A 21,183-nucleotide genomic window follows, 5' to 3' on the forward strand; every position below is an offset into this window, starting at 1 on the left:
TGTTCCTGGTGTCTCAGGTGGAGTGCTGCACTGCTTTGCTGCCTTTCCTTGAGCAATTCCTTGTGCAGAGGGGTTCAGCAATTCCACAATCCTCCTTTCTAAAACTGCTGTTGTGTGGATCATGGAAAAATCACAGCAGCCTTTATGAGTTCTCCCCGCTACTCCTTTTGGTGAGGTCAGAAGCTCTGTCTGAGTCTGGTACCTTTTAATGGCTCATGCCTGACCACCAACTACAAATTCCTCCACATGCCTTTCTGGGGAAAAATGAGCTCTTCGATGTCCTCCGTGACCAACCACGCTGTGCTTCAAAGGCACATGCTTTTGGAGCCGTCTTTTGGGTGACGACTTTCTTGTTCTTGTCACCACCATGGAAGGTCCCAGGACACAGAGACTCATTGTCTTATGTTTCTGGTGAGTCTCTGGGGTTTTTTTTGGCTTCAACAAACATGCAATACAGCCCTGTGGGGGCAGAAACCTTGCCCGAGCCCGGAGGCTGGCTGGTTTCAGCCCTACGAAGCCAGAGTTCATCCTCCGGCTGGTTTTGCCCCACTGTGTCCAGCCGTGTCCGTGTCCCCATGTGCAGGCCCTGCACCCCAGCATGGAGCCAGCACCGTCACTGCTGACCGCACCAGAGCGGGTCCCCAGGTGCCCCCCACCACCAGGGCAGGCTGGGTGTGTCCCCCCCCCCCCGGGGTGGACCTGCTGTGCCCCGGCTAGGCAGCCATGGTGGCCGAGCTCCCTCCCGCAGCAGGATGGTGGAGGGGCCGCAGCAGAGCCCCTGTCCCAGTGACTTGCGGAAACACGACTCCACAACCTCTAAGGTTATAAAGTCGGTATGTTTATTCAACGCTGAGGCACACAGGAGATCATTCCACCACAAACGTGCACACCTCTCGTGGCACCTTGTCTTGGCTTTATGCTACAAAGCATCACATATTCATAATACACCTATACATATGCATGACCTATCCCCGCTTCATATTATAGTAAGCTTGATATGTTCCGCCCCAGTCTCCTCCTAGCTGTGTCTGTGCAGTGTGTCCCAGTGGTCGTGGGCTGGGGTCGCAGAGAGAAGTAGCTCCTCTTCCTCACTATTGAACTTTTTCCCTCGGTTTCTTGCGCAGTCTCTGTAGCCTCCTGGACTCAGGCCAGACCATAGGGCTGGTTTTGACGAGTTTTTAGGGCTGTCTTCCTATTCCACCAGGAAGCGTTCCCTCACATCTTCCATTAATCAAGGTTTCTATATTGTTCTGCTCTCTGGCCCATCAACTATGATCTATTATCCTATTTAATCTTAGTTATCTTAACTAGTGGGCCTCTAGTCCCTAGCCTGATCTCTAAGTCTTCAATCTTTATCTCTAAACTAAGTTGTACCTTCATTTCTTGAGTGCCTAATTTCTATAACCCTATTTTAATTTCCTAGCTCCTCATCTCACTGGGAAGGGCTGATCCCGGCCCTCCTGAGCTGGAGAGGCAACGGGGGGTGTGTGGGCCTCAGCTCCCGGGACTCCCGGGGCTGCAGGTGGAGCCGCCGGCCGAGCCCTCAGCGGGGCCAGCAGGATGTCGTGTGTGTGTGTGTGTGTGTGTGTCTGTCTGTCTGTGTGTGTCTGTATCTGTCTGTGTGTCTGTCTGTGTGTGTCTGTGTCTCTGTGTGTGTCTGTATGTGTGTGTCTATGTGTGTCCGTGTGTGTGTGTCTGTGTGTGTGTGTCTATGTGTCTGTCTGTGTCTGTCTCTGTGTGTGTGTGTGTCTGTATCTGTGTGTCTGTCTGTGTGTGTCTGTGTGTGTGTGTGTCTGTGTGTGTGTCTGTGTGTGTGTGTGTCTGTCTGTGTGTCTCTGTCTGTGTGTCTCTGTGTCTGTCTGTCTGTGTGTCTGTGTGTGTGTGTCTGTGTGTCTGTGTGTGTGTGTCTGTCTGTGTGTCTCTGTCTGTGTGTCTCTGTGTCTGTCTGTCTGTGTGTCTGTGTCTGTCTGTCTGTGTGTCTGTGTCTGTCTGTCTGTGTGTCTGTGTGTGTGTGTGTGTCTGTCTGTGTGTGTGTGTGTCTGTCTGTGTGTGTGTCTGTGTGTCCCTTCCCGGGGCTGCCCGGGGACCAGCGGCCGCCCCGCCGACGCCTCCGCGGCCTGATCCGGCCCTGCCCGCCGCCCCGCCCCGGGCCCGGCGCTGCCCGGCCCCCTCCTCCTCCCCCCCCAGCCGCCATGTGGGGCGGGCGGCGGCGCGGGCCCGGCCCGAGCGGCGGCGGCGCGGAGGAGCTGCGGGCCCGGCGGCGGGAGCGAGAGGCAGGTCGGGCTCGGCGCCGGGGCCTGCCCGGGCGGGGAGGGCGCAGCGCGGCAGGACGGGCCCGGGCGCTGCCCGGGCCGAGGTCGCGGGGCCGGGGGGGGGGTGTGGGGCCCCCCGAGGGTGGCGGGGCCGCTGGCGGGATCCCCCGCGGCCGCCAGCTCCGCGCCGCAGCGGGACCCAAGCAGCGCCCCGGCCCCCCGCCCCGCCCGGCCGCACCGGTGGGCTCCCTGCCCGCCCGGGGAAGCAGTTTACACCCTTTTCTTTTGTTTTCAGTCCACGCGGGCTTTCTGCCCTGCCCGCCCCCCATTTCCTCAACCACCTCCCTGCGGTTTTCCCAAGGTCTTGCCTACATAAACCAGCCCTGGGCCCCTCCCAGCGCGGCCGCTCCGCTCCTCGCACCTCTGTCCTGCCTTCGCGCGGCCGCCCGGCCGAGGCTTCTCGCGCTGATGCGTGTCTGACCCCGCAGCCCTGCGGAGTGCGAGGTCCGGACGCAGTTACTGCCCGTGCGTCCCTCCCCGGCTCACGCGAGGAGGCTTCTCCCTGTTAAAAGGAATAAGGCTCTTTGGTGGGGTGGAAGCGCGGCTGGGCAGGGGGTGACGGGGACACTTGGATCGCAGCTCTCCGGAAAGCCCGGCGGCAGGAGCAGCTGGTCAGCAAGAGGCTTCTGCGGGAGGACACTGCAGCAGAGGAAGGTGGACAGGATGGAGCAGAGGTCGCACCGGACCCGCTCTCTGAGGATGAGGTGAAGAGCAAAATGTTCTCCATGGTGATGGGGGTCCCTGGGGTCTTTCCCAACCTCTGGGCATGTGGAGGAGTCTGGGTGGAGGTGGGTTTGGTGAGAAACAGTAAGGTTTTTTTGACCATCTTTGCACCCTGGGTTTCTTTGCCTTCAGGATTGATGGGATGAAACCTTAACCCTGGCACTGCTTGACATTCACCCATCTTTTAATTTTTGGGTAGGTCCTTGAGCTGCTCAGAGGGGTGAAGAAGGGTTCAGAGGACAGGAAAAGATCACTCAGCCGCCTCCGCTGGGCTCTGCAGAACAAGGAAACTCAGCAGAAGTTTGTCAGGTCTGGCACTGCATGGCTGTTATCAAGGGCATGTCCTTTGTCACAGTCGTTGTGTGGGTGAGCTGGTACGTGGCCGAGGGTGGGAAGGCGGGAGATGACAGCGCCCTTTGGGTTCCACCAGGCTGGACGGCAGCATCCGGACACTCATTGGGCTCTTCACCAGCAGCCTGGCTGACATGCAGATGGAGGCAGCCTGCTGTCTCCATGAGCTCTCCCACTCCAGTGACCCTGCTGTGGCTGAGGCATGTCTGCCAGCGACCTCCTATCTCCTCACCTACCTCTCGGGACATAGCGTTGAGTTCACGGTAAGACCTGTGCTTGCATTTGCCAGGGCTCTGGCACCTGATAATCCTTTGGTAGCGGTGGATGTTGACCTCTGTTGGCCAGCCTTAGCCTAACATGGTTTACATAGGAGTGCTTGTGGGAGGGGGCCCTCTGGAAGTCTTTAATCCAACCTTCTCCTTGGAGTAGAACTGTCCCTGGTGTTAGCCCAGGGCAGCAAGGCTTTGTCTAAGTCCTGGGAATATGGAGACGCCCTTCATTGTGCCCCGTCCCAACACCAAGAGGAGTTTGATTCCATTGTGTTTGCAGCTTCTTCCAGGTAGCTGCAGGCTGCTCTTAAATGCTACCAAGCTTCATCTGGGCCAGGCAAATCCTCCTGCCACAGCCTGGGACACGGTGGTTTGCCCCATTTGCAGTGGGTTCCTCTTCTTCAGCTCCAAGCTCTGTCTGGGAAAGCAGGGACTGCAGGCTGTGGGCAGGTGGGCTTGTGGTCTGGCCTGGACAGGAGGTACTTTAGAGTCTGTGTGGTGGGTAAAGCACAGATACTAGATGCAGGTCAGTTCAGGTGTTTTAAAAGATCTTGGAGAAGTGAAACAGCTGCAGGCTGGGAGGCAGGAACAGCTCCTTTGTCAGCTTACCTTCATGCAACAAACAGGCAGGCTTTTGTCTGGGTGGGGGGGAAGAGCAGAGTGCCTGTGGCTCCAAGCTGCGCAGTTTGATCCCGGCAAAGGCGCAAACAGTTGGATTAGCTCTGGGATGCCCCTGTGTTCTGTCTGCTGCCGAGCAGAAGGCCTTGGGCAGCACACTGCCCTGCTTTGAGCGGTGGACAGCATGAGAGCCAAGGAACAAGATGGAGAGCAACACCAAGGTGATGATCATGTTTTAATGCAGCACACAGGCAGTCTCCAGGACAATACTGTGAAATTAGAGGGGTCTCAGGGAAATGTCACAGCAATAATTAGAAGCCTGAAAAACCTCTGAAGCAGAAGTGATCAGATCCCAACCCGAGCCAGATAGAAAAAGGATAAATTGAAGCTGATACAGCTGGGAATGGGGTAGCTGGAGAGTCCATCAGTATCCATGTTTACCCCTCTTAAGACAGATTCTGCCCCACTCAGGAGATGTGTGTGCCCTGTCCCAGGGTGCAAGGACCTAGAGGCCTTGCTGGCTGCCCAGGGCACGCGTGGGGAGTGCAGAGGAGGTGACCTGCTCTCTTGGGTGTGTTTTCAGGAGCTGTGTTTGTACACCCTGGGGAACCTGGTAGTGGAAAGCGAAGCTATGAGAAAGCAGCTTTTGCCTCAGGGCATCATTCCAGTGCTGGCATCCTGCATCCAGGTGGGTGAAATAGCTCAGCCACACTCCTCCCCTGCCCTGCCCCAGAAAGGTGCCTTTTCTGTTGCCCTCTAGACACTGGCTGGTATTGAGTTACCACCCCTTTTTCCAGCTGTGACCATGAGCAGAGACCCCTCTGCAGAGGGCTGTTCCCTTGCAGGTGAGGGTCTCTCATGGGTTTTCTTGCATTCCATTTTTGGGGCTCAGGTCATCACCTTGTGCTCTTCTCCAGCTGAATCTCACATCTGTAACTGCGGCTTGCCAATAAACAGTCTGTACCATGGGGAGCTGCAGGCTTCTCCCTCCACACGGCTTGGGTCCAGCAGGTGTACGAGGTCAACACAGTGAGAGGGGCTGTCATTTGCAGGTCTGAATGCTTAAAGCAGCACTGCTGCTGTGCTTGGGTTCCTGTATCCTACAGCCGCAGCCCCTGTGAGTGCAGGGAGCGGGAACAGCTCAGCTCTGGTGTGGCTACAGATTGCTCTATTGCTCCCGGTCCTCTGCTGTGCCCCCTTTTCTCCAGGCATGGAGAGACTGTGCTGCTCAGCTGCTTGGTTCGGTGTTACGAAGGGTATTGCCTCTCAACAACACAGCAGCTGGCACCCTGGGATCTCTAGGCTCTGTCAGGTGGCATTAGCTTTGTTCTGTTTGATTGCAGTCCCCACATGAGGCTGTGCTGGAAGGTCTGGGCTACGTCCTCTCGCAGCTCCTCCAAGCCAAGGAAGCTCCCACAGAGATCATACCGTGAGTCTGAGCCTTTTAACCCTGCATCAGGATGGGCCCTGGGGCCTGGTGTGGTATTTGCGTGCCGGGGACAACAATGCCTTTCCCATCCCCGTGATATTAATAGTTCAGAGCAGAATCCGACCAGAACTATGGAGGTTTTGTGGCAGATCAGGGTGCAGGACTTAACTCTTTTCCTGCAGCCTCATCTGAGCAGACAGCTCTGGTATTTCAGTAAAGGACAGTGTTGAGCAGGGTAGGCTTGCAGGGAAATTCTGACTGTATTCCTCCTGTGAATGAAAAGATCAGCTTGACAGCACCCAGTGCTAAAAATGTGCCCCCAGGCCCTGCCACAGACAGGGAAAGCTTATGCTGGGCCTTAGTGGTGCCTGAGGCTGCAGCCCTTAGGTAGGAGTTTCTTCCAGGTGTGTTTTCTGAGTATGTAGCCCCCAGCACAGGGGAGAGCAATTCCCCTGATGCTCAGTGGCCAGGGCTAGTGTCTCCCTGTCAGTTGTCTGTCCTGCTTGTGCTCTGGCCTGTGCCTCCATTAACTCTGCTGTTCTGACCCCAGCTTGGTTCTGGACTCTGTTCTCCCCCAGCACATGATTCGACTGGTTTGCTCTGGCCTCAAGGGTGGGATAGGAGCAGCCGTGGAGTTTGCATGGTGTCTCCACTACGTCGTTTGTAGGTAAATGCACTGTTCTCCTCATTGTGAGTTACCTGGGGGCAGCCAAAGAGAGGCATGAACGCTCAGTGTCCTCTGAGGGGACCCAGATGGCCTCCCCTTGCCCTTTTCCCTTGGGAGAGCAATTTCCCTGCCATCCTGGGCATTCCTGCTCTCGTATCTGAGTGCACACAGGCTGTTTGCATGATCACTGAGTTCCTTTACAGGGTGATTACAGCTGATTAACCAGAGGCGGCTGTTTCTAGTCCTCTGAAACCACCCCAGTCGTCCCCCCAAGGCAAGGTTCCTGAATCCTTATGCTTCTGGGGTTGGCCCAGTGTCACCTGGCTGGGCTGGCTGCTGCCAACAATTTCTGCCTGCCTTGAGGTGGCTGCTCCAGTGCCATCTCCTCCAGCAGCCCTAGCAGAGAGGAACGTGTGGCTACTCAAAGAAGGATCAGGACTATTGTTTCCAGACCCACACAGATTATTCTAGTGGATCTGTTTTCCATGGGCTTTTAAACTTTCTCAAGCTCAGAAACAAACTGCTATTCAAACATGAAGCAAGCCCTAGGGTGGTTCAGGGGAGTGCTCCAAATTTCCAGGCCCCATTTTTGGAAAGGGCTGCAGCAGTTTTTCCCTCTCCGAGTGCTGAGAGCAACCAGACTGTCCCTTTCCTTTTGCAGCCATACAGCCAATGCAGCATTGCTGTCACTGGGGGCCTTGCCTGCCCTCACCTCACTCCTGCTCAACCTGGCTTCTGCAATCCCTCAGGATGCTCCCAAGGGCCTGGAGCTGGTAAGACGTGGGCAGGGTGCTGGCCGTTCCCGGCATTGCTGTGGGGACACGGTTGGCCTAAAGGACTTTGTTTCTGTCACAGCTTGTCTGCCCAGTGCTGCGGTGTCTTAGCAACCTGCTTGCAGAGGAGACAGGCTGTGAAGTCCAGATCCAGGATGAGCGCCTGCTCATCGCCCTCTTCCTCATCCTGCAGCACTTCCTCCAGCCGCACCCGTTCATCGTACAGGAGTGTCTCTGGCTGCTGAACAACCTCACAGGTGAGTGTCAGCAGAGCCAGAGCTTCTGCCAGGACCTGCCTTGATTGCTGTCAGACTGGTGGAGTCTTGTCTACAGAGACCTCCCTCAGAAACCTCACTTTTAGTGACAAGTTCCTTCTCTGCCCACTGTAGCAGACAAGCCCTTCTTCTGCTCCACTCTGCTCTCCCTGGACTTGCTCCCGGCCCTGATGCAGCTCCTGCCGTGTTCCCAGATGGCCAGCGTGTTGGTAAGACCTTGCCCCACGCCCCACGTCTGGGGGAGAAGTGCTGGTCTTTCAGGAACATGAATCCCACATACGCAGTGCTCAAGTTGGGAGGTTGGCTTGGGGCAGTAGCAACAGCTTGGTGGAAGGTCTTGTCTCACGATAGTCACCATCCACCTCCCCTGAAGTCACTATGTCTGTGTTTACGCTTGACAGAGTTGTGTCCCACCAGAAGGGTCCCAAGGCAGATGTTAACTTGGGGCCACCTGCCAGCACCTGCAGTGGACCCAGGGATGCTGGCTGCCACCTTATTTTGGAAGACCCTAAAGCTTTAGGGAGCCCTGGGGGGATGCTGTGCCAAGGGGTGGGTGTGCGGCTGCTTCTGCTTGGCTTGGGGCGCCTTGGGGCGAGGCTGGAGGTGGTTTTTAACAAACACACAGGTTTGGAAAAGCCCCCCTCAGAACCTTCAGCAAGGATATGGGGAGTTCTTTGGGGCTTTCCTAAGCCTGCCAGCAATCTACCCACTAACAGACCCTCGCTGCTCACTCCCTCTCCCTCCAGGTCCTGACAGTTCTGTGCAATATAGCGGTGAAGGGGCCAGCCTACTGCCAGCAGCTGCACTGGCAGCCTGCCCTGCCCCTGCTGCTGCCTGCCCTCACACTGCCCGACCCCGAAGCAGTGGGGCAGTGCCTCGAGCTGCTGCACCTCCTCTTCCAACACTGGCCAGAGGTAAGAGCCAGGAGTGCCTACCCCAGAACCAAGCACAAGACTGTAAAGCCAGGGATAGGGATTGTTGTTATTGAAATCACACTGCCTTCAGTCATTGCCACGCTAACCCCCTGCTCCTCAGCACCCAGACGTGTGCCTGAAGGGGGGCATTTGCATGATGCAGAGGGTGGAAGCCCTTCTTGTGTCTCTGGGGAGTTCCTTTCCATTGAGAATCACTTTTTTTGGTTGTACCCTTTCGGATTATCATGGGGGGTTCTCATTCAGTTGTGCTTACTCTGTGCGCTCCTGGCCAGCAATCAGTGTGGCTGGATTTACCTGGCTTTGGACTTTAGTGTCTGGTAGGGCTCTGGATCAGCTGTAGCAGCTACTCAGCTAGCAGCCAGCCAGCTCTTGCCTCTCTCCTCTCACACAGGCAGCTGCCGACTTCATCAGGCAAGGTGGGCGCTGGGCCCTTGAGCAGCACCAGAGCACCCCAGAACTCCAGGAGCGGGCACAGGCACTGCTGGCCATGGTTGGGCAGCCCCTGGGAGCCTCCACCTTCAGTCCCTGCGACACTAGGTTGCCTGCCTTCTCCTAGGCCATGCCACCTCCCCTCTCTCCCCCTGCGCTCCAAGGAGTCAGTAGGTTCTTCACCCTGTCCCCTGCTTTCCCAAGGGTGGGTAGGGCTCTAACTGCCAGCTCTGGCTGCATGGGGACGCTGGTCCTTGGCAAGATACAGCTGTTTCCACCCTTGGAGCTACCAGCAGCCTGCCCCATGCCCCCCCCCCCCCTGGAGCCCAGAGCAGGGGCAGAGCTGAGCTGCAACCCAAGAACCCAGGCAGACGGGCTCCAGAGAGGTGTATATACCCTGTTGGACTGGCTGTTCCCTCCAGCGTGTCCTTTTGGTTTTAAACCCAACATGTGAAACTCAGAGTAAGCATGTTGCATTTATGTGATTAATGTAAAACATGTGTCTTTTAATTTATCAAAGATCATCAGTCAGGTATTCAGCATGCACATGTTTACTGTCCATCTTCACACCTTGCTTTTCACAATGTTCTCCAAGGCCTTGGCCACTTCGTCCACAGTAAGGTTGTTCAGTGGCACACTTTTCTCTTTGCCAAACTCTGCAGGAAAGACAAAGAGTGAGAGAGGGGAGATGCCTCAGTCTGTTCGGTGCAAGGGCAACCCACAGCCTTGCTTTAGGTCTCCCAAGCACCTCCAGTGTCACAGCCCAAGCTCCACTCACCACTCCTCAGCATCCCTCCCTGTGACCAAGTTACAGTTTCCACTTTATTCTCAGCCTTTTCCTTGGAGAGAAGCCAATGCAGCCTAACATATTCCTTTGCCTATTTTTGTTAACTTTTGCTGCAGAGCAGTTGGACAGAGGTCATCACCACATGCCAAAGCAATCTGGTGGCTTTTGGTCTGTACACATCAAGATGCTCACTAACACTAAAGTAAAGTTAGTGCTGAAAAACTTGTTATTACTACAGCAGCCCCTACCTGGGGCTGTATTTCCCTGCAAGTCACATACCAACAAGAGATAAGACTATAGATGTAGGCTCTGTTGGCCCACATGCTCACACTTGGAAGCTTGTGCTTTAAATAGATTTTAAAAAAAGTTTCTAAATTTGTCCAGCCCAGATGGCTTTAGGAAAAAAGATCAAAGCTTTTACAGAGGAGCCTTTCTGCTCCCTCCTTGGAGTTTCACAGAGAATGCAGTGAAAATAAAGGAAAAAAAAAAAAATTTCTGTATAGGAATCCTACCAGGGTAGGAGATCACAGCCACAAGCTGACAAACCACTATCTGAGCTCCAGGTCCCTTTTCTGCCTCCCACCAGGTTGTGCAGCAGTAACACACCTTCTCCGAAGTCAATCCCCACCGTGCCTTGCTGACAGCTGCTCCCCCTCCCTCCTGTGATAAGCAATCAAGGGTAATTTTCAGATCAAACGGGTTTTTTTTAACAAAAGGAATGATCTTGCTGCAACAGATCTGAGCACGTACTGTCTGGCAAGGAAAAAAAGACTTAACCGTGAGGTTGCAAGATGTACTGTCTCAAGGCAACTGTTAAACTGCAATCTTATGTTACCATGAGAACTTCTGAACTTTTGTCTTTGTTTAGTTTAGATCTTAGGGTAAAAAGAGATTAGTTTTGTAATTTACAATTTCACAGCTCCCTGTTAACGAACGTACAGCCCCCATTGTTAGGTGACTGAAAGCCTATTTGCTCAAACCGACAAACCAGCCTTGAAGCTAGCCAGCCTTAAAGAAGTTATAATAACAGAAGCTAAGAGGCATGCTGAAGATGTCGAAACCGACCTCCGCGAGAATAAAAAAGCTGTGTTACTTGTCGGAATTTGCGAGCCTTGGGTAGAGCTGCGACTCCCTGGCCACCCTGCACGCTGTTTTGCTTTCCTACCTTAATAAATATTAAGGAATTTATTTCGGACTCTAGTAATTTTAATTCAACTATAACACTCCGTGTCTCCTACTGTAACCCCTACGTGCTGCAGACCGCAGGGCTCTGGCACTCGCTTCCAGCTGCCCTCCGGTGGTGCTTCCCGGCGGGCACCCCTCACCTACCGTACCGAGCCCAGAGCTTGGGCTGGACACCGGAGCACTCGCGGATCAGGATGGGGAAATCGGGATTCGCCTTCTTCAGGGTCACGTAGTGCTGCTCGATGAAGTCTCTGGGGACGGAAAGAGGAACGGCGGATGCCCGTGGCTGAGTCCGATGGCGCCGGGCAAGCCAGTGCCTCACTCGCCCAAGCTGGACCCGCTCGCAGAGCGGCCGCCCGGCCCGGCCCTGCGACTCCCGGCCGCGGCTCACCTGACACCGCGGCTGCCGGCGGAGCGCTGGCACAGGTGGATGCGGAGCTCCCGCAGGCTGCGGCTCAACTCGCCCCCGACGCCCCTCACAGCCGCCGCCGCCATCTTCTCTCTGCTCTGGACAACAACATGGGGGCGTGGCTTCGGTACCCGCCAATCACAGCGCCCGCCAATCGCACCGTTGACCAATCGCAGCGCTCTCCGGCCAGCGTCTGGCCAATAGGGGCGGGGGGCGGGGCGGCCGGCGTTCCGGGCCGCGGGGGGTGCTGGGAAAGAGGGCGGCGGCGGAGAGGGGCTGCGGAGCGGGGCTGCGGGACCGGGCGCGATGCCGGAGCGTGACAGTGAGTGGGGCGGGGGAACACGGGGCGCTGGGGGGACTCTGGGACACCCCCAGGGCCGGTGCGCCCGACCCTCGGGCGGGGAGTACAGCGGCACTCGGGGTAGTGGGGGAGCGGCCTGGAGGGGGGGGCGGCGTCGGCCTGCCCTGGGCTTGGGGCACTGGGCTGCGGTGGGGGAGCGGGCAGACCCCCCCCAGGGGGGCACGGGCACACCCCCAACCTGGTGAGAGGAACAGTCCTGCTGGGGAAAGGAGTTTGGTGACAACCTTAAGGAGGGAGCGGATCTCAGGGATGGGGCTCCAGGGCATCCCAGGGGGCGAGGAGATGCTCGGGGGGACGTGGGGACACGCGGAGGTGTGTTTGGGGATCAGCCTCTGCGCGGGGAATTTTACACTGGGGTACGCTCTGGGGATGGGGCAATAGGGCATTTCTGCGGGTGAGGGGGATGTAGGGGCAGTCCCGGGAGGTGGCGGGGACAGGACGCCTCCGGGGAAATACAGAGGCCCACTGGGGGAGGCACTGGAACAGCCACCGGCAGGGTGCGGAGTCACTCGGATTGGGGAGCAGGAAGGTCTCATGGTGGGCAGTGACAGCAGGACCGCTTAGTCAACCCCGAGGTGTCAGCGGCCTGTGCTTGGTGGAGGAGTGGAGTCGGGGGTGAATGCTGCTCCGCCCCCCCCCCCCCCCTTCTTGAACCCCTGTTCAGGACTGGACTGGGAGGATTGTGGGGGTTGGAGGGGGGTTGAAGCCACACAAGAAGACTGAGCACTGCCTTTCCTTCTGTCCCCCAGATGAACCGTTCTCCAACCCCCTGGCCCCTGATGGCCACGATGTGGATGACACACACTCCTTCCACCAGTGAGTACAACACTGGGGTAGTGGGGCAGGACTGGGGCCCGAGGCCGGTTCCCCCCATCTAGAGGCTGCAAGTGACTGGTGCAGTGGAGCCTTTGGGCTCCCTCCACAGGGACCCCGTGTCCGACTCTGTCGCACAGGACATACTGGCAAACCCGCTGCCTCCTCAGTAGCCACCAGGCTGCCAAAGCTCATTGGGGGATGAAGGTTTCTGTTTCTCCTCTTCCTTGCAGATCCAAGCTGACCAATGAAGACTTCAGAAAGCTTCTCATGACCCCGCGGGCTGCACCAACATCTGCGCCACCGTCCAAATCGCGCCACCATGAGTGAGTAGGACGTTATTTCACAGGACTGTATGACAAAGCATGTCTCCTTTTCCTCAGGTTCCATTCCTGCCTGACTCTCTCCCCGTCTCTCTGTGGTGTAGTACCTAAAGGGGCTTTTGCTAATGAATGTGTGTCCCGATTCTGGCTGGGATAGAGTTAATTTTCTTTGTAGTAGCTGGTACAGTGCTTTGTTTTGGATTTAGTGTGAGAATAATGCTCATAACAGACTGATGTTTTAGTTGTTGCTAAGTAGTGCTTATCTGAAGTTAAGTTTTGTTTTCCTTTACTCTGCTTGCAAGCAGATGCATAAGAAGCTGGGAGGGACAGAAGCATGGCCAGGACAGCTGGCCCAGCTGGCCAAAGGGCTATTCCACACCGTAGAGCATCATGCCCAATATATAAACTCAGACGAGTTGGCCAGGAGAGGCAGATGGCAGCTGGGGCATCAGTCAGCGGGTTGTGAGCAATTGCACTGTGCATCACTTGTCTTTTCTTGGGTTTTGTTTCTTTCTTTGTTATATTACTTTTCATTAGAATAATTATTATTACAATTATGTTTTAAATTAATATTATTATGACTATATTTTATTTTAATTATTGAACTGTTCTTATTTCATGAGTTTTACTTTTTTTTTATTCCCTCCCTGTCCTGCTGGGAAGGGCGAGGAGTGAGTGAGCAGCTGTGTGGTGCTTAGCTGCTGGCTGGGGTTAAATCATGACACTACGCAGACAGGACCCGAGGAGTAGACCTTGGCCTTCTTTTGTGCTTGGTTCCATGCAAGCTGTACATGTATGTCTTAAGTGGAGAAACAAGCGGGTCAGGACTGTTATAAATAACAGAGTGAGTTAACATGGCTGTTAAGATGCTCTGTGCATGAGCCAGATTTAGTTTTTGTTCTGTGAAAATCAGAGCTTTCTCCCTGCTGACAGAGTGGAATTAGGGAGAAATGGGACTGTACCCATCTTTAAGCATCTTGTGCTCTGCTGTGTCTGAGGGACTGTTCTGTCTAGCTGCCTGTGTTTGTATGGCTCTGCAGACTGTACGTGTGGTTTCTCGCCCTTTTCCAGGATGCCCCGGGAGTACAACGAAGATGAAGACCCAGCTGCTCGCAGGAGGAAGAAGAAAAGGTAAACAGGGAAAGTGATGCATCAGAACTTGTCTTCATACATCACGTCCCTCCTGTGGAAGCAGCTTCTGAGCTCTTGGGCCGGCAAAGAGGACCCTGAGTAACCTGGATTATCTCAGGGCTTTGGAGCCAAGCAGAGTGAGAAGAGCTTGGACTGAGTTTCTGTCACACCTTGTGGGAACAGATGTGGGAGAGTGACAGCAGGACGGGGTGAAGCTTCACCTCTGGAAGAAGTGGGAGAGGCTCTGTAGGTGTCTGGTAGAGCAGGGCAGTGGTGGGACACCTGCACCGGTGACTGTGTCTTCTGGGGCACATCTGCACAGCAGAACTGTACTTGACCTCTTCCCTTTGGAAGGGAATATAGAGCTCTTCTTTAGTTAGCCTCAGTTCAGTAGTTTCATATTGTCTGGTGTCCTCCAGGCATGTTGTGTCCCATGGTGCTTCAGCAGATTTTTGGGGAAGGGGTTTGGAAGCAGAACAGGGGTGTGTGGGCCCTTGGGGACTGTTCCCTGACCATCAGAAGCGTGAACATGTCACTAACACTGAGCTGTTTTTCCAATCCCAGCTATTATGCAAAGCTGCGCCAGCAGGAGATAGAGCGTGAGAGGGAGCTGGCTGAGAAGTACAGGGATCGAGCCAAGGAGAGGAGAGATGGTGTCAACAAGGACTACGAGGAGACAGAGCTAATCAGCACAACTGCTAACTACAGGGCTGTGGGGCCAACAGCAGAGGCGTACGTGAGCCTGCAGCTCGGCCTTGTCTTGTTAGTCTGCTCCAGAGGGGCTGTCTTGTGACTGGCTCTATTTTTGTTGCACAGGGATAAATCCGCTGCGGAGAAGAGGAGACAGTTGATCCAGGAGTCCAAGTTCTTGGGTGGTGACATGGAGCACACTCACTTGGTGAAGGGTCTGGACTTTGCGCTTTTGCAGAAGGTGAGCACAGATATCACCGTGCTGCTCTTCTACTCTGTCCACTCCCACAGGCAGTAGTTGCCACTTACAGGTGCTTCAGTCTTGTCAGAGTGGATTTCTTTTTCTGGGTAAGATTTATGAAGGGTTGAGGAGGTGATGGAAGTGGGTTTAATGGTTCTGATGGGCAGCAGTAGCACAGATTGGTCTGTTATGCACGGATTTGTTCTGTGGCCAGGTACGGGCTGAGATTGCCAGCAAGGAGAAGGAAGAGGAGGAGATGATGGAGAAGCCCCAGAAAGAAACTAAGTGAGTGGTTGGGGATTTTTCACTCCTGAGTGGAACTGCCTCACAGAAAGAGGGATGCAGAGAAGGCATGTGTTTAGCATAATACTTATGTTTTTCTGTTTCTGTTCAGGAAGGACGAGGATCCTGAGAACAAAATTGAATTTAAGACCCGACTGGGTAAGACACTGTGGATGTGGCTGTTTCCCACCTTGTGTTGCCCTGTGAATGTGGGAGAAATCCTGGAGGATGAATGGAGAAATGAAAACCTTTAGTTGTTTAGTCTGAGGTGTAGACATCCTGAATTTGAGGGCTGGAGGCAGTGTGTCTCTTAATCGGCAATTCTGATGTTCCTGATAAAAGAAATGTGCTCCATGATGGGCTCATCCATTGCTCTCATAAGAGCAGCTCTCCCACGTGTTTCCTTCCCCTCCAGGTCGCAACATCTACCGCATTCTGTTCAAGAACAAGGCCTATGAGCGGAATGAGCTGTTCCTGCCGGGGAGGATGGCCTACGTGGTAGATCTGGACGATGAGTATGCCGACACTGACATCCCAACCACGCTGATCCGGAGCAAGGCTGACTGCCCCACCATGGAGGTGTGCAGCTGGCATCCAGCTCGCTTGACTGCACTGGTCTGAACTGGCCAGAGCGGGTCTTGCCAGGAGGAGTTCCCAGTCAGGGGAGTCTGATGCTTCCTCGGGCATTTCTCTTCCAGGCACAGACCACGCTGACCACCAATGACATTGTCATCAGCAAACTGACGCAGATCCTCTCCTATCTCAGGCAAGGGACCCGCAACAAGAAGCTCAAGAAGAAAGACAAAGGTAGAAGATGAGGGGAATTATTACAACTTAATGCTTGAAGCATATCCTGAGAGAATGAGATGTGTTTTGGTTTGCTGTATTTCTCTGTGCCAGGAGGCAGTGGACTTAAGAGGACAGCGATTTCCTGTAGCTCCCTGAGCACTGTGTCCTGAGAGCAGGCTGTTCTGTGGCAGGACCACATGCTGCTGAGAAATTTTAGCCGCCAGGGTGCCTAGTGCTGCTCTACTCTTCCTGGTTAAGGCCCAGTTCCTTAGGGAAGTGTCCCATGTTGGGAGGGGGAGAACAAAATGGCTTCCTGAGAGGACTACTTATGATGTGGTAGGCAAAGAGGAAGTCAGGACATCCTCCAGGCCTACCACTCCTGGGACTTGGAAACACGATTGGGGACAGGGAAAGAGCGCAGATGGCAGATGAACGATGTGCCTCTCACTGCTGTTGTGTCCTTGCAGGGAAGCTGGATGAGAAGAAGCCCCCTGAAGCTGATATGAAGTAAGTGCCTCCCTGCTCACAGCTCTCTGCCTTCAGGAAGGTCTTGTTGGCCCTTCACATTTGGAGGGGGTTGGGTTTGGTGCTCTGGAGCAAGCTGCCTCTTTGGACCTGTGGTTTGTAGGAAAAGGCTGGAGGCAAGCTCTGGTTTTGATTTCAGGCTTGAGGCAGGCAAGGGCTCTCTGTTGTCATGGGCCACAAGAAGCAGGTCCAGGCAGCAGAAGAAAGCAGAAATGCAGTGATACCTCTGACAGATGTAGAAGCAGGTTCTAGTGGTCATCCTTAGCTGTCGGTGCTGGTGCTGCATGTGCCTTTATCAGGCTCCAGTTCAAAGGGAGGTGGTTGTGGCCTCTTCTCTTGCAGCACCCATAACTGCAGGCTCTTTTCCACTTCTAGCATCTTTGAGGACATTGGAGATTATGTGCCCTCCACTGCCAAGATGCCACGGGAGAAGGAGCGGGAGAGGTACCGTGAGAGGGAGCGTGACAGGGACCGGGAACGTGACAGGGACCGGGAACGTGACCGAGACCGGGAGCGTGAGAGGGACCGAGAGCGTGACCGGGAGCGGGAGGAGGAAAAGAAGAGGCACAGCTACTTTGAGAAGCCCAAGGCTGATGATGAGGTAAGCCTCTGCTTTTGAAGTCTGGACTGTCCCACCTGATCTCTGCCCTTTGGGGAGTGTAGCTGTGGGGTTGGTGGGGTCACCCTGGTGGCTTTGGGTGTCTCTGGTCATGCTCCCATATGCACCAGTGTTCAGTTCTTGCAGAACTCTGTCTCTCCAGCCAGGGGCTGCTGGGTGGCTGCGTGCTTTTCGTCTCCTTCCACAAGTAAGGCACAACTAGCACAATCCAGTAGCTTTTATGGCTCAAATACTTCATGTTTGCCACAAAGAGTCTTAAAATGAGCTGCAAGTCATGTAGCATTGTCGCTTGCCCGCTTTCAGCCCTCCTGGGTGACATGGTGTTTCTCTCTCTTCTTTGCAGCCCACAGACATTGACAAAGGTGAGTCAAGTGGTGTGTGGACATTTGAGTGAGGCTGGACGGGGCTGCAGGTTTCAGAACTGCTTGGCTTGCTGGCCTGTGTGAGCTCCCTGTTCTCCTGGAGGCTGCTATTAAGATGGAGGCAATTGTTTGCTGTGATGGTTTTGGGTGAAGAGTCTTGTGCCTACAGGCTGCTGCATGCCAGCCTGGTTTGAGTGTGTGTGCAGATCCTTCCCTTGCAGCAGACAAGCTCAAACAACTTTTTGCTGGCTGTAAGCTGAGGAGGATTTGGGGTCTACTAGGATAAGCTCATCCCTGTCTGTGCTTGAACTGGTTTGCTGCTCCTTGGTGTTTTCCTGGCTCCCCCTTTTCTACCTCATAGGCAGTCCTTTCTTCTGCCTCTTACCCTGTCCCCATGAGTTGATTGTGCAGAGGGGGGCTCTGCCCAGCCCCATGGGTACTGCAGTGAGCTGTTCGCCCCAAAACTCAGCCTGCTCTCTCTTTACTCCAGGACCTGGCTCAGCCAAGGAGCTCATCAAGTCCATCAATGAGAAGTTTGCTGGAGCCACTGGCTGGGAAGGAACAGAGTCATATCCTTTACTATCTGTGCCAGCCTGGCTGACTGCAAGGCCAGACTTCCCTTGCAGGCAGGCCTTGCCTGAGCATGGCCGCATGGCTGTTCTTCCTCACTTGCACTTGGGAGGGCTCTTCCTCCTTCTAGCAGAGAAATGCCACGCAAACCTTGCTGCTTATATGCTAGATACAAGCTCTGCAGCCTCCAGTTCGGTTGTGTTAGGGCAGGAGGTGGCTCTTGGGCTGGCCATGCTCAGCCCTTAGCTGTAAGGCTGCCTGGTGGTGCTTTCCTTGACTCTTGTCACATTGAAGAAGCCAGAAGACAAGAAGCAGCTGGGGGACTTCTTTGGCATGTCAAACAGCTATGCCGAGTGCTACCCTGCTACGTAAGGAAGCAGCAAGAACCTGTGGGTTGGGGGCAGGGTATGCCACGGGGCTGCTGTTCTCTGGCAGCAAGATCTTGGAACATAATCCCCACTACTTGTTGGAAGGAGCAGGCCTGGCTTTGTGTGGGGTTGCAATCTACTGTGAAAAAGCTCCCCGAGTCCTTGGTTCTGGCAGACCTGGGCTTTTCTTAGCTGGTCTCTGCTATAAATGGCTGCCTGGAGTCCACTGCCCCTCAGTGCCAAGGAGAAGCCAAGGTGGCTGGGAGTCTGCTGGGTTCCCTGGTAATTCATGTGCTTGTTGAGCTCTGACCTCGAAGCAGTCCCTCGGTAGAAGAGGAACAGCTTTTGACCTGCAGAGTCATCTTGGGAGCATTTGCAATCTTGGATGCCCTTGCACAGCTCACCTGCAGGGCTGGCACTTGGAGCTGCTTCTCTCTGGTCCAGGAACTGAGTGTGTTTAGTCTGTGGCCATGAGAGGTGGCTTCCACCGGCCTGGCTCCAAGGTCCATATCCATGTCCCATGGGCCCACTCTGAACTCTTTCCTTGCTTTTCTTTACAGAATGGACGATATGGCTGTGGACAGTGATGAAGAGGTGGACTACAGCAAAATGGATCAGGTATGTCATCACCAGCTTTTAGGACCAGCCAGCAAACTAATTGTCAGCCAGTGCAGGCTGAGAGGATCCCACTGGAGAGAAGCAGGCTTGTGCAGAGAGGTTGAATGCCCTGGAGCTGGGTGTTGAATGTGTTTGGGGGTTTGCTGATCTGCTGTGTGCCTGGGTCTGGGCACAACCTGTTGTCCCAGGGAGCAAACATGTGACTCCCTGGCACTTGACCAGAGGTGCTGTGGAGGTGTGCTAGTTTGTCTCACCTCCCTCTTCTACAGAATCTCCTGTCTGGGGCTTCTCAGGGGCATGGATCTTGGAGCCAAGGCCAGACTGGATACCCAAGCCCATTGAACTGGGGCCGATGGGAGATTGCCAGGGCACACAGGGCTGACTGAGAAGCCCTGGCCAGTGTCAGCTGAGTCCTTCTTTTGCTGCAGGGTAACAAGAAGGGACCTCTGGGCCGCTGGGACTTCGACACCCAAGAGGAGTACAGCGAATACATGAACAACAAAGAGGCTCTGCCCAAGTGAGTGCAGCCATTGCGAAGGGCTGAGCAGGGATTCTGGGGTGGGGGATGGCCACGCTGGCCAAACCTGGGTCCTGGAGGGGCTTAAAGCAAGAAGAGTGTTGCCTGGTGAGGACCTGAGGAGGGGCTGTGGATCCTGGGCTTGGTGACTTGTCTTTGCTCTTGGTATCCCTCTTGAGGACTCCTGCCCAGCCGCTGCATTCAGGGGCCCAGGCCAGCTCTGGAGTGCGGCCTCATGGCTGGGGCAGACGTGTCTGTTCACAGCACACTGTGGATCCCCTGTGAGCGCTCAGCTCTGCCTTGCTCCTTCCCCAGGGCAGCCTTTCAGTATGGGATCAAGATGTCTGAGGGACGCAAAACCCGTCGCTTCAAGGAGACTAATGACAAAGCAGAGCTGGACCGGCAGTGGAAGAAGATCAGTGCGGTGAGTGCCCAGTGCTGGGGTATTATCTGTTTTGTCTGCGAGCTGCCAGTGTAGCTCAGTAGAGCTCCCACCTAGTCCTGTCCTCACTGTCCTGGTTGTGGCTCTTCGGTTCAGCCCCTGTCCTGGCAGCCAGGCTGTGCGTGTGCAGCGGGGCTGGCTCTCCAGAAGCTGTATTTGCTCCTAGCATCAGCCAGATGTTTGGGTCTTCAGAACTTAAAAGGCATCTGGAGTTGTCCCAAGCCAGGGGCTTTTTACTCTGGGCTCTGCAGCAGGTGAATGTGCCCAAAACTGGCAGCTTGGAGCCATCCCAAGGGGCTTGGAGGGGATGAGGCATCTTCAGCAGCTCTGTTTAATCAGCAAAGCTGGGGGTTGACCTGGCAGGGTGAGCTGGCCGTGAGCACCCCAATGGTATGGGATGAGCTGGGGCCAAGTGAGAACAAATGGTCTTTGGCCAGAATGAAGCAAAGGGGAGCAGGCCAAGCTTCTCCAGACTTCATGGAGGCAGCTGGGAGACAACTTAATCTCACCTCAACTTGCTCTGGGCTGGCTACAGCTCTCCCTGGGTGTATTTTGTACCCTACAGCCTCTCTGCTGCAGTTGTGGGCAGGCAGCTACCCAGAGGGTAATGGGATTTTGTGTTTTTTTTGCAGATCATTGAGAAGAGGAAGAAGTTGGAGGCTGATGGGTTAGTACAGTTGTCTCTGTTCTTGGCTTGGCTGCAGGGCAGTGCTGGCACCTGCCAGCTCTTGGTGTGGGGCTGGAAGGAGAGTGGAGAACATTTGGTCTTTTTAGGGTGCTTCTGCCCTGCTCAGCTCAGCAGAGCCCATGGGGCACCTCTCCCCTGGGCCATGGGAGGGTGCTGAGCAGACCCCAGGACTGTGCTGAGGCTCTTCCTTGACCAGAGTTCTGCCCTGAGGAGCTGTGGGGCCCCCCTACTCCTCTGTGGGGTGAAACTGGATCTTGGTGTTGAGCTTTTGAGGGGGGACTAAAAGAGCTCAACACTGTCCTGCCCCTCTGTATCTTCCAGGGTTGAGGTGAAACGTCCCAAGTACTGATGCCTCCAGTATCTTCTCCTCCAGCTCCTGGAATGCCAGCGGGCTGGATGTTGCCTTGCTGGAGCTTGCTGGTGTGCTCTTGCCCCCCACGCCGTCCACTTTCTGCTCCGGGCAGCACATGTCATGTCCCCCCCAGCCTTGTGCTGTGGGTTTGTGCTGAGGTTCTCCCCTCCAGAGGTTGCTGTATAGCCTGTGATGTGTAAATGTTGTAGCTGTAATAAAGCTGTATTCAATTTGCATGAATGTCTGTCTGTGAGGGCAAAGAGAAGGTGCCTGGGCTGGGCTTAGATCAGTGGGGTACCAGGGTTCCTTTTCCACCCTCCAGGCCCCTTT

At 54.9% G+C, this 21,183-nt stretch overlaps 3 protein-coding genes across 5 annotated transcripts; 2 read left to right on the forward strand and 1 right to left on the reverse strand.

The window, feature by feature from the left end:
* The first annotated feature begins 2,191 nt into the window (after positions 1-2,191).
* Positions 2,192-9,105, forward strand: TMCO6 (transmembrane and coiled-coil domains 6). 2 transcript variants are annotated; one of them, XM_074916228.1, is made up of 12 exons: positions 2,192-2,277; positions 2,892-3,016; positions 3,235-3,344; positions 3,466-3,649; positions 4,857-4,961; positions 5,617-5,702; positions 6,253-6,369; positions 7,031-7,142; positions 7,225-7,399; positions 7,532-7,626; positions 8,164-8,331; positions 8,744-9,105. In XM_074916228.1, the coding sequence occupies exons 1-12, from the start codon at positions 2,193-2,195 to the stop codon at positions 8,906-8,908; spliced, it is 1,527 nt and encodes a 508-aa protein (XP_074772329.1). In that variant the 5' UTR covers position 2,192; the 3' UTR covers positions 8,909-9,105. The 2 variants fall into 2 exon arrangements, with proteins under 2 accessions (XP_074772329.1, XP_074772330.1); XM_074916229.1 differs by lacking the exon at positions 6,253-6,369.
* Positions 9,106-9,243: 138 nt separating this feature from the next.
* Positions 9,244-11,271, reverse strand: NDUFA2 (NADH:ubiquinone oxidoreductase subunit A2). 2 transcript variants are annotated; one of them, XM_074916230.1, is made up of 3 exons: positions 11,145-11,271; positions 10,903-11,004; positions 9,244-9,437 (listed from the first exon to the last, which is right to left on the reverse strand). In XM_074916230.1, the coding sequence occupies exons 1-3, from the start codon at positions 11,246-11,248 to the stop codon at positions 9,296-9,298; spliced, it is 348 nt and encodes a 115-aa protein (XP_074772331.1). In that variant the 5' UTR covers positions 11,249-11,271; the 3' UTR covers positions 9,244-9,295. The 2 variants fall into 2 exon arrangements, with proteins under 2 accessions (XP_074772331.1, XP_074772332.1); XM_074916231.1 differs by having other exon boundaries at positions 10,898-11,004.
* Positions 11,272-11,395: 124 nt separating this feature from the next.
* IK (IK cytokine) lies at positions 11,396-21,087 on the forward strand. Its single transcript, XM_074916188.1, has 20 exons — positions 11,396-11,484; positions 12,273-12,339; positions 12,570-12,662; positions 13,731-13,790; positions 14,355-14,522; positions 14,607-14,721; positions 14,936-15,006; positions 15,116-15,162; positions 15,419-15,582; positions 15,702-15,810; positions 16,260-16,299; positions 16,693-16,918; positions 17,280-17,298; positions 17,789-17,867; positions 18,156-18,236; positions 18,797-18,854; positions 19,283-19,371; positions 19,687-19,795; positions 20,446-20,480; positions 20,823-21,087. Exons 1-20 carry the CDS (start codon positions 11,469-11,471, stop codon positions 20,848-20,850), a joined length of 1,674 nt encoding a protein of 557 aa, XP_074772289.1. The 5' UTR covers positions 11,396-11,468; the 3' UTR covers positions 20,851-21,087.
* The last annotated feature ends 96 nt before the right edge of the window (positions 21,088-21,183 follow it).

Source organism: Athene noctua, chromosome 12 (genome assembly GCF_965140245.1).
Source record: "Athene noctua chromosome 12, bAthNoc1.hap1.1, whole genome shotgun sequence".
NCBI classification, from domain to species: Eukaryota; Metazoa; Chordata; class Aves; order Strigiformes; family Strigidae; genus Athene; species Athene noctua.

What these genes read in the sequence shown, in the direction of transcription:
- TMCO6 (XM_074916228.1), top strand. Translation starts at nt 2,193, where the DNA reads ATGTGGGGCGGGCGGCGGCGCGGGCCCGGCCCGAGCGGCGGCGGCGCG. An exon ending in GACATAGCGTTGAGTTCACG is followed by an intron (nt 3,650 to 4,856) that starts GTAAGACCTGTG and finishes GTGTGTTTTCAG; the next exon opens with GAGCTGTGTTTGTACACCCT. An exon ending in GCTGCTGAACAACCTCACAG is followed by an intron (nt 7,400 to 7,531) that starts GTGAGTGTCAGC and finishes TGCCCACTGTAG; the next exon opens with CAGACAAGCCCTTCTTCTGC.
- NDUFA2 (XM_074916230.1), bottom strand. Translation starts at nt 11,248, where the DNA reads ATGGCGGCGGCGGCTGTGAGGGGCGTCGGGGGCGAGTTGAGCCGCAGC. An exon ending in GCCGGCAGCCGCGGTGTCAG is followed by an intron (nt 11,005 to 11,144) that starts GTGAGCCGCGGC and finishes TTCCGTCCCCAG; the next exon opens with AGACTTCATCGAGCAGCACT. An exon ending in CAGCCCAAGCTCTGGGCTCG is followed by an intron (nt 9,438 to 10,902) that starts GTACGGTAGGTG and finishes TCTTTCCTGCAG; the next exon opens with AGTTTGGCAAAGAGAAAAGT.
- IK (XM_074916188.1), top strand. An exon ending in GCTCAAGAAGAAAGACAAAG is followed by an intron (nt 15,811 to 16,259) that starts GTAGAAGATGAG and finishes GTGTCCTTGCAG; the next exon opens with GGAAGCTGGATGAGAAGAAG. An exon ending in ACTACAGCAAAATGGATCAG is followed by an intron (nt 18,855 to 19,282) that starts GTATGTCATCAC and finishes CTTTTGCTGCAG; the next exon opens with GGTAACAAGAAGGGACCTCT.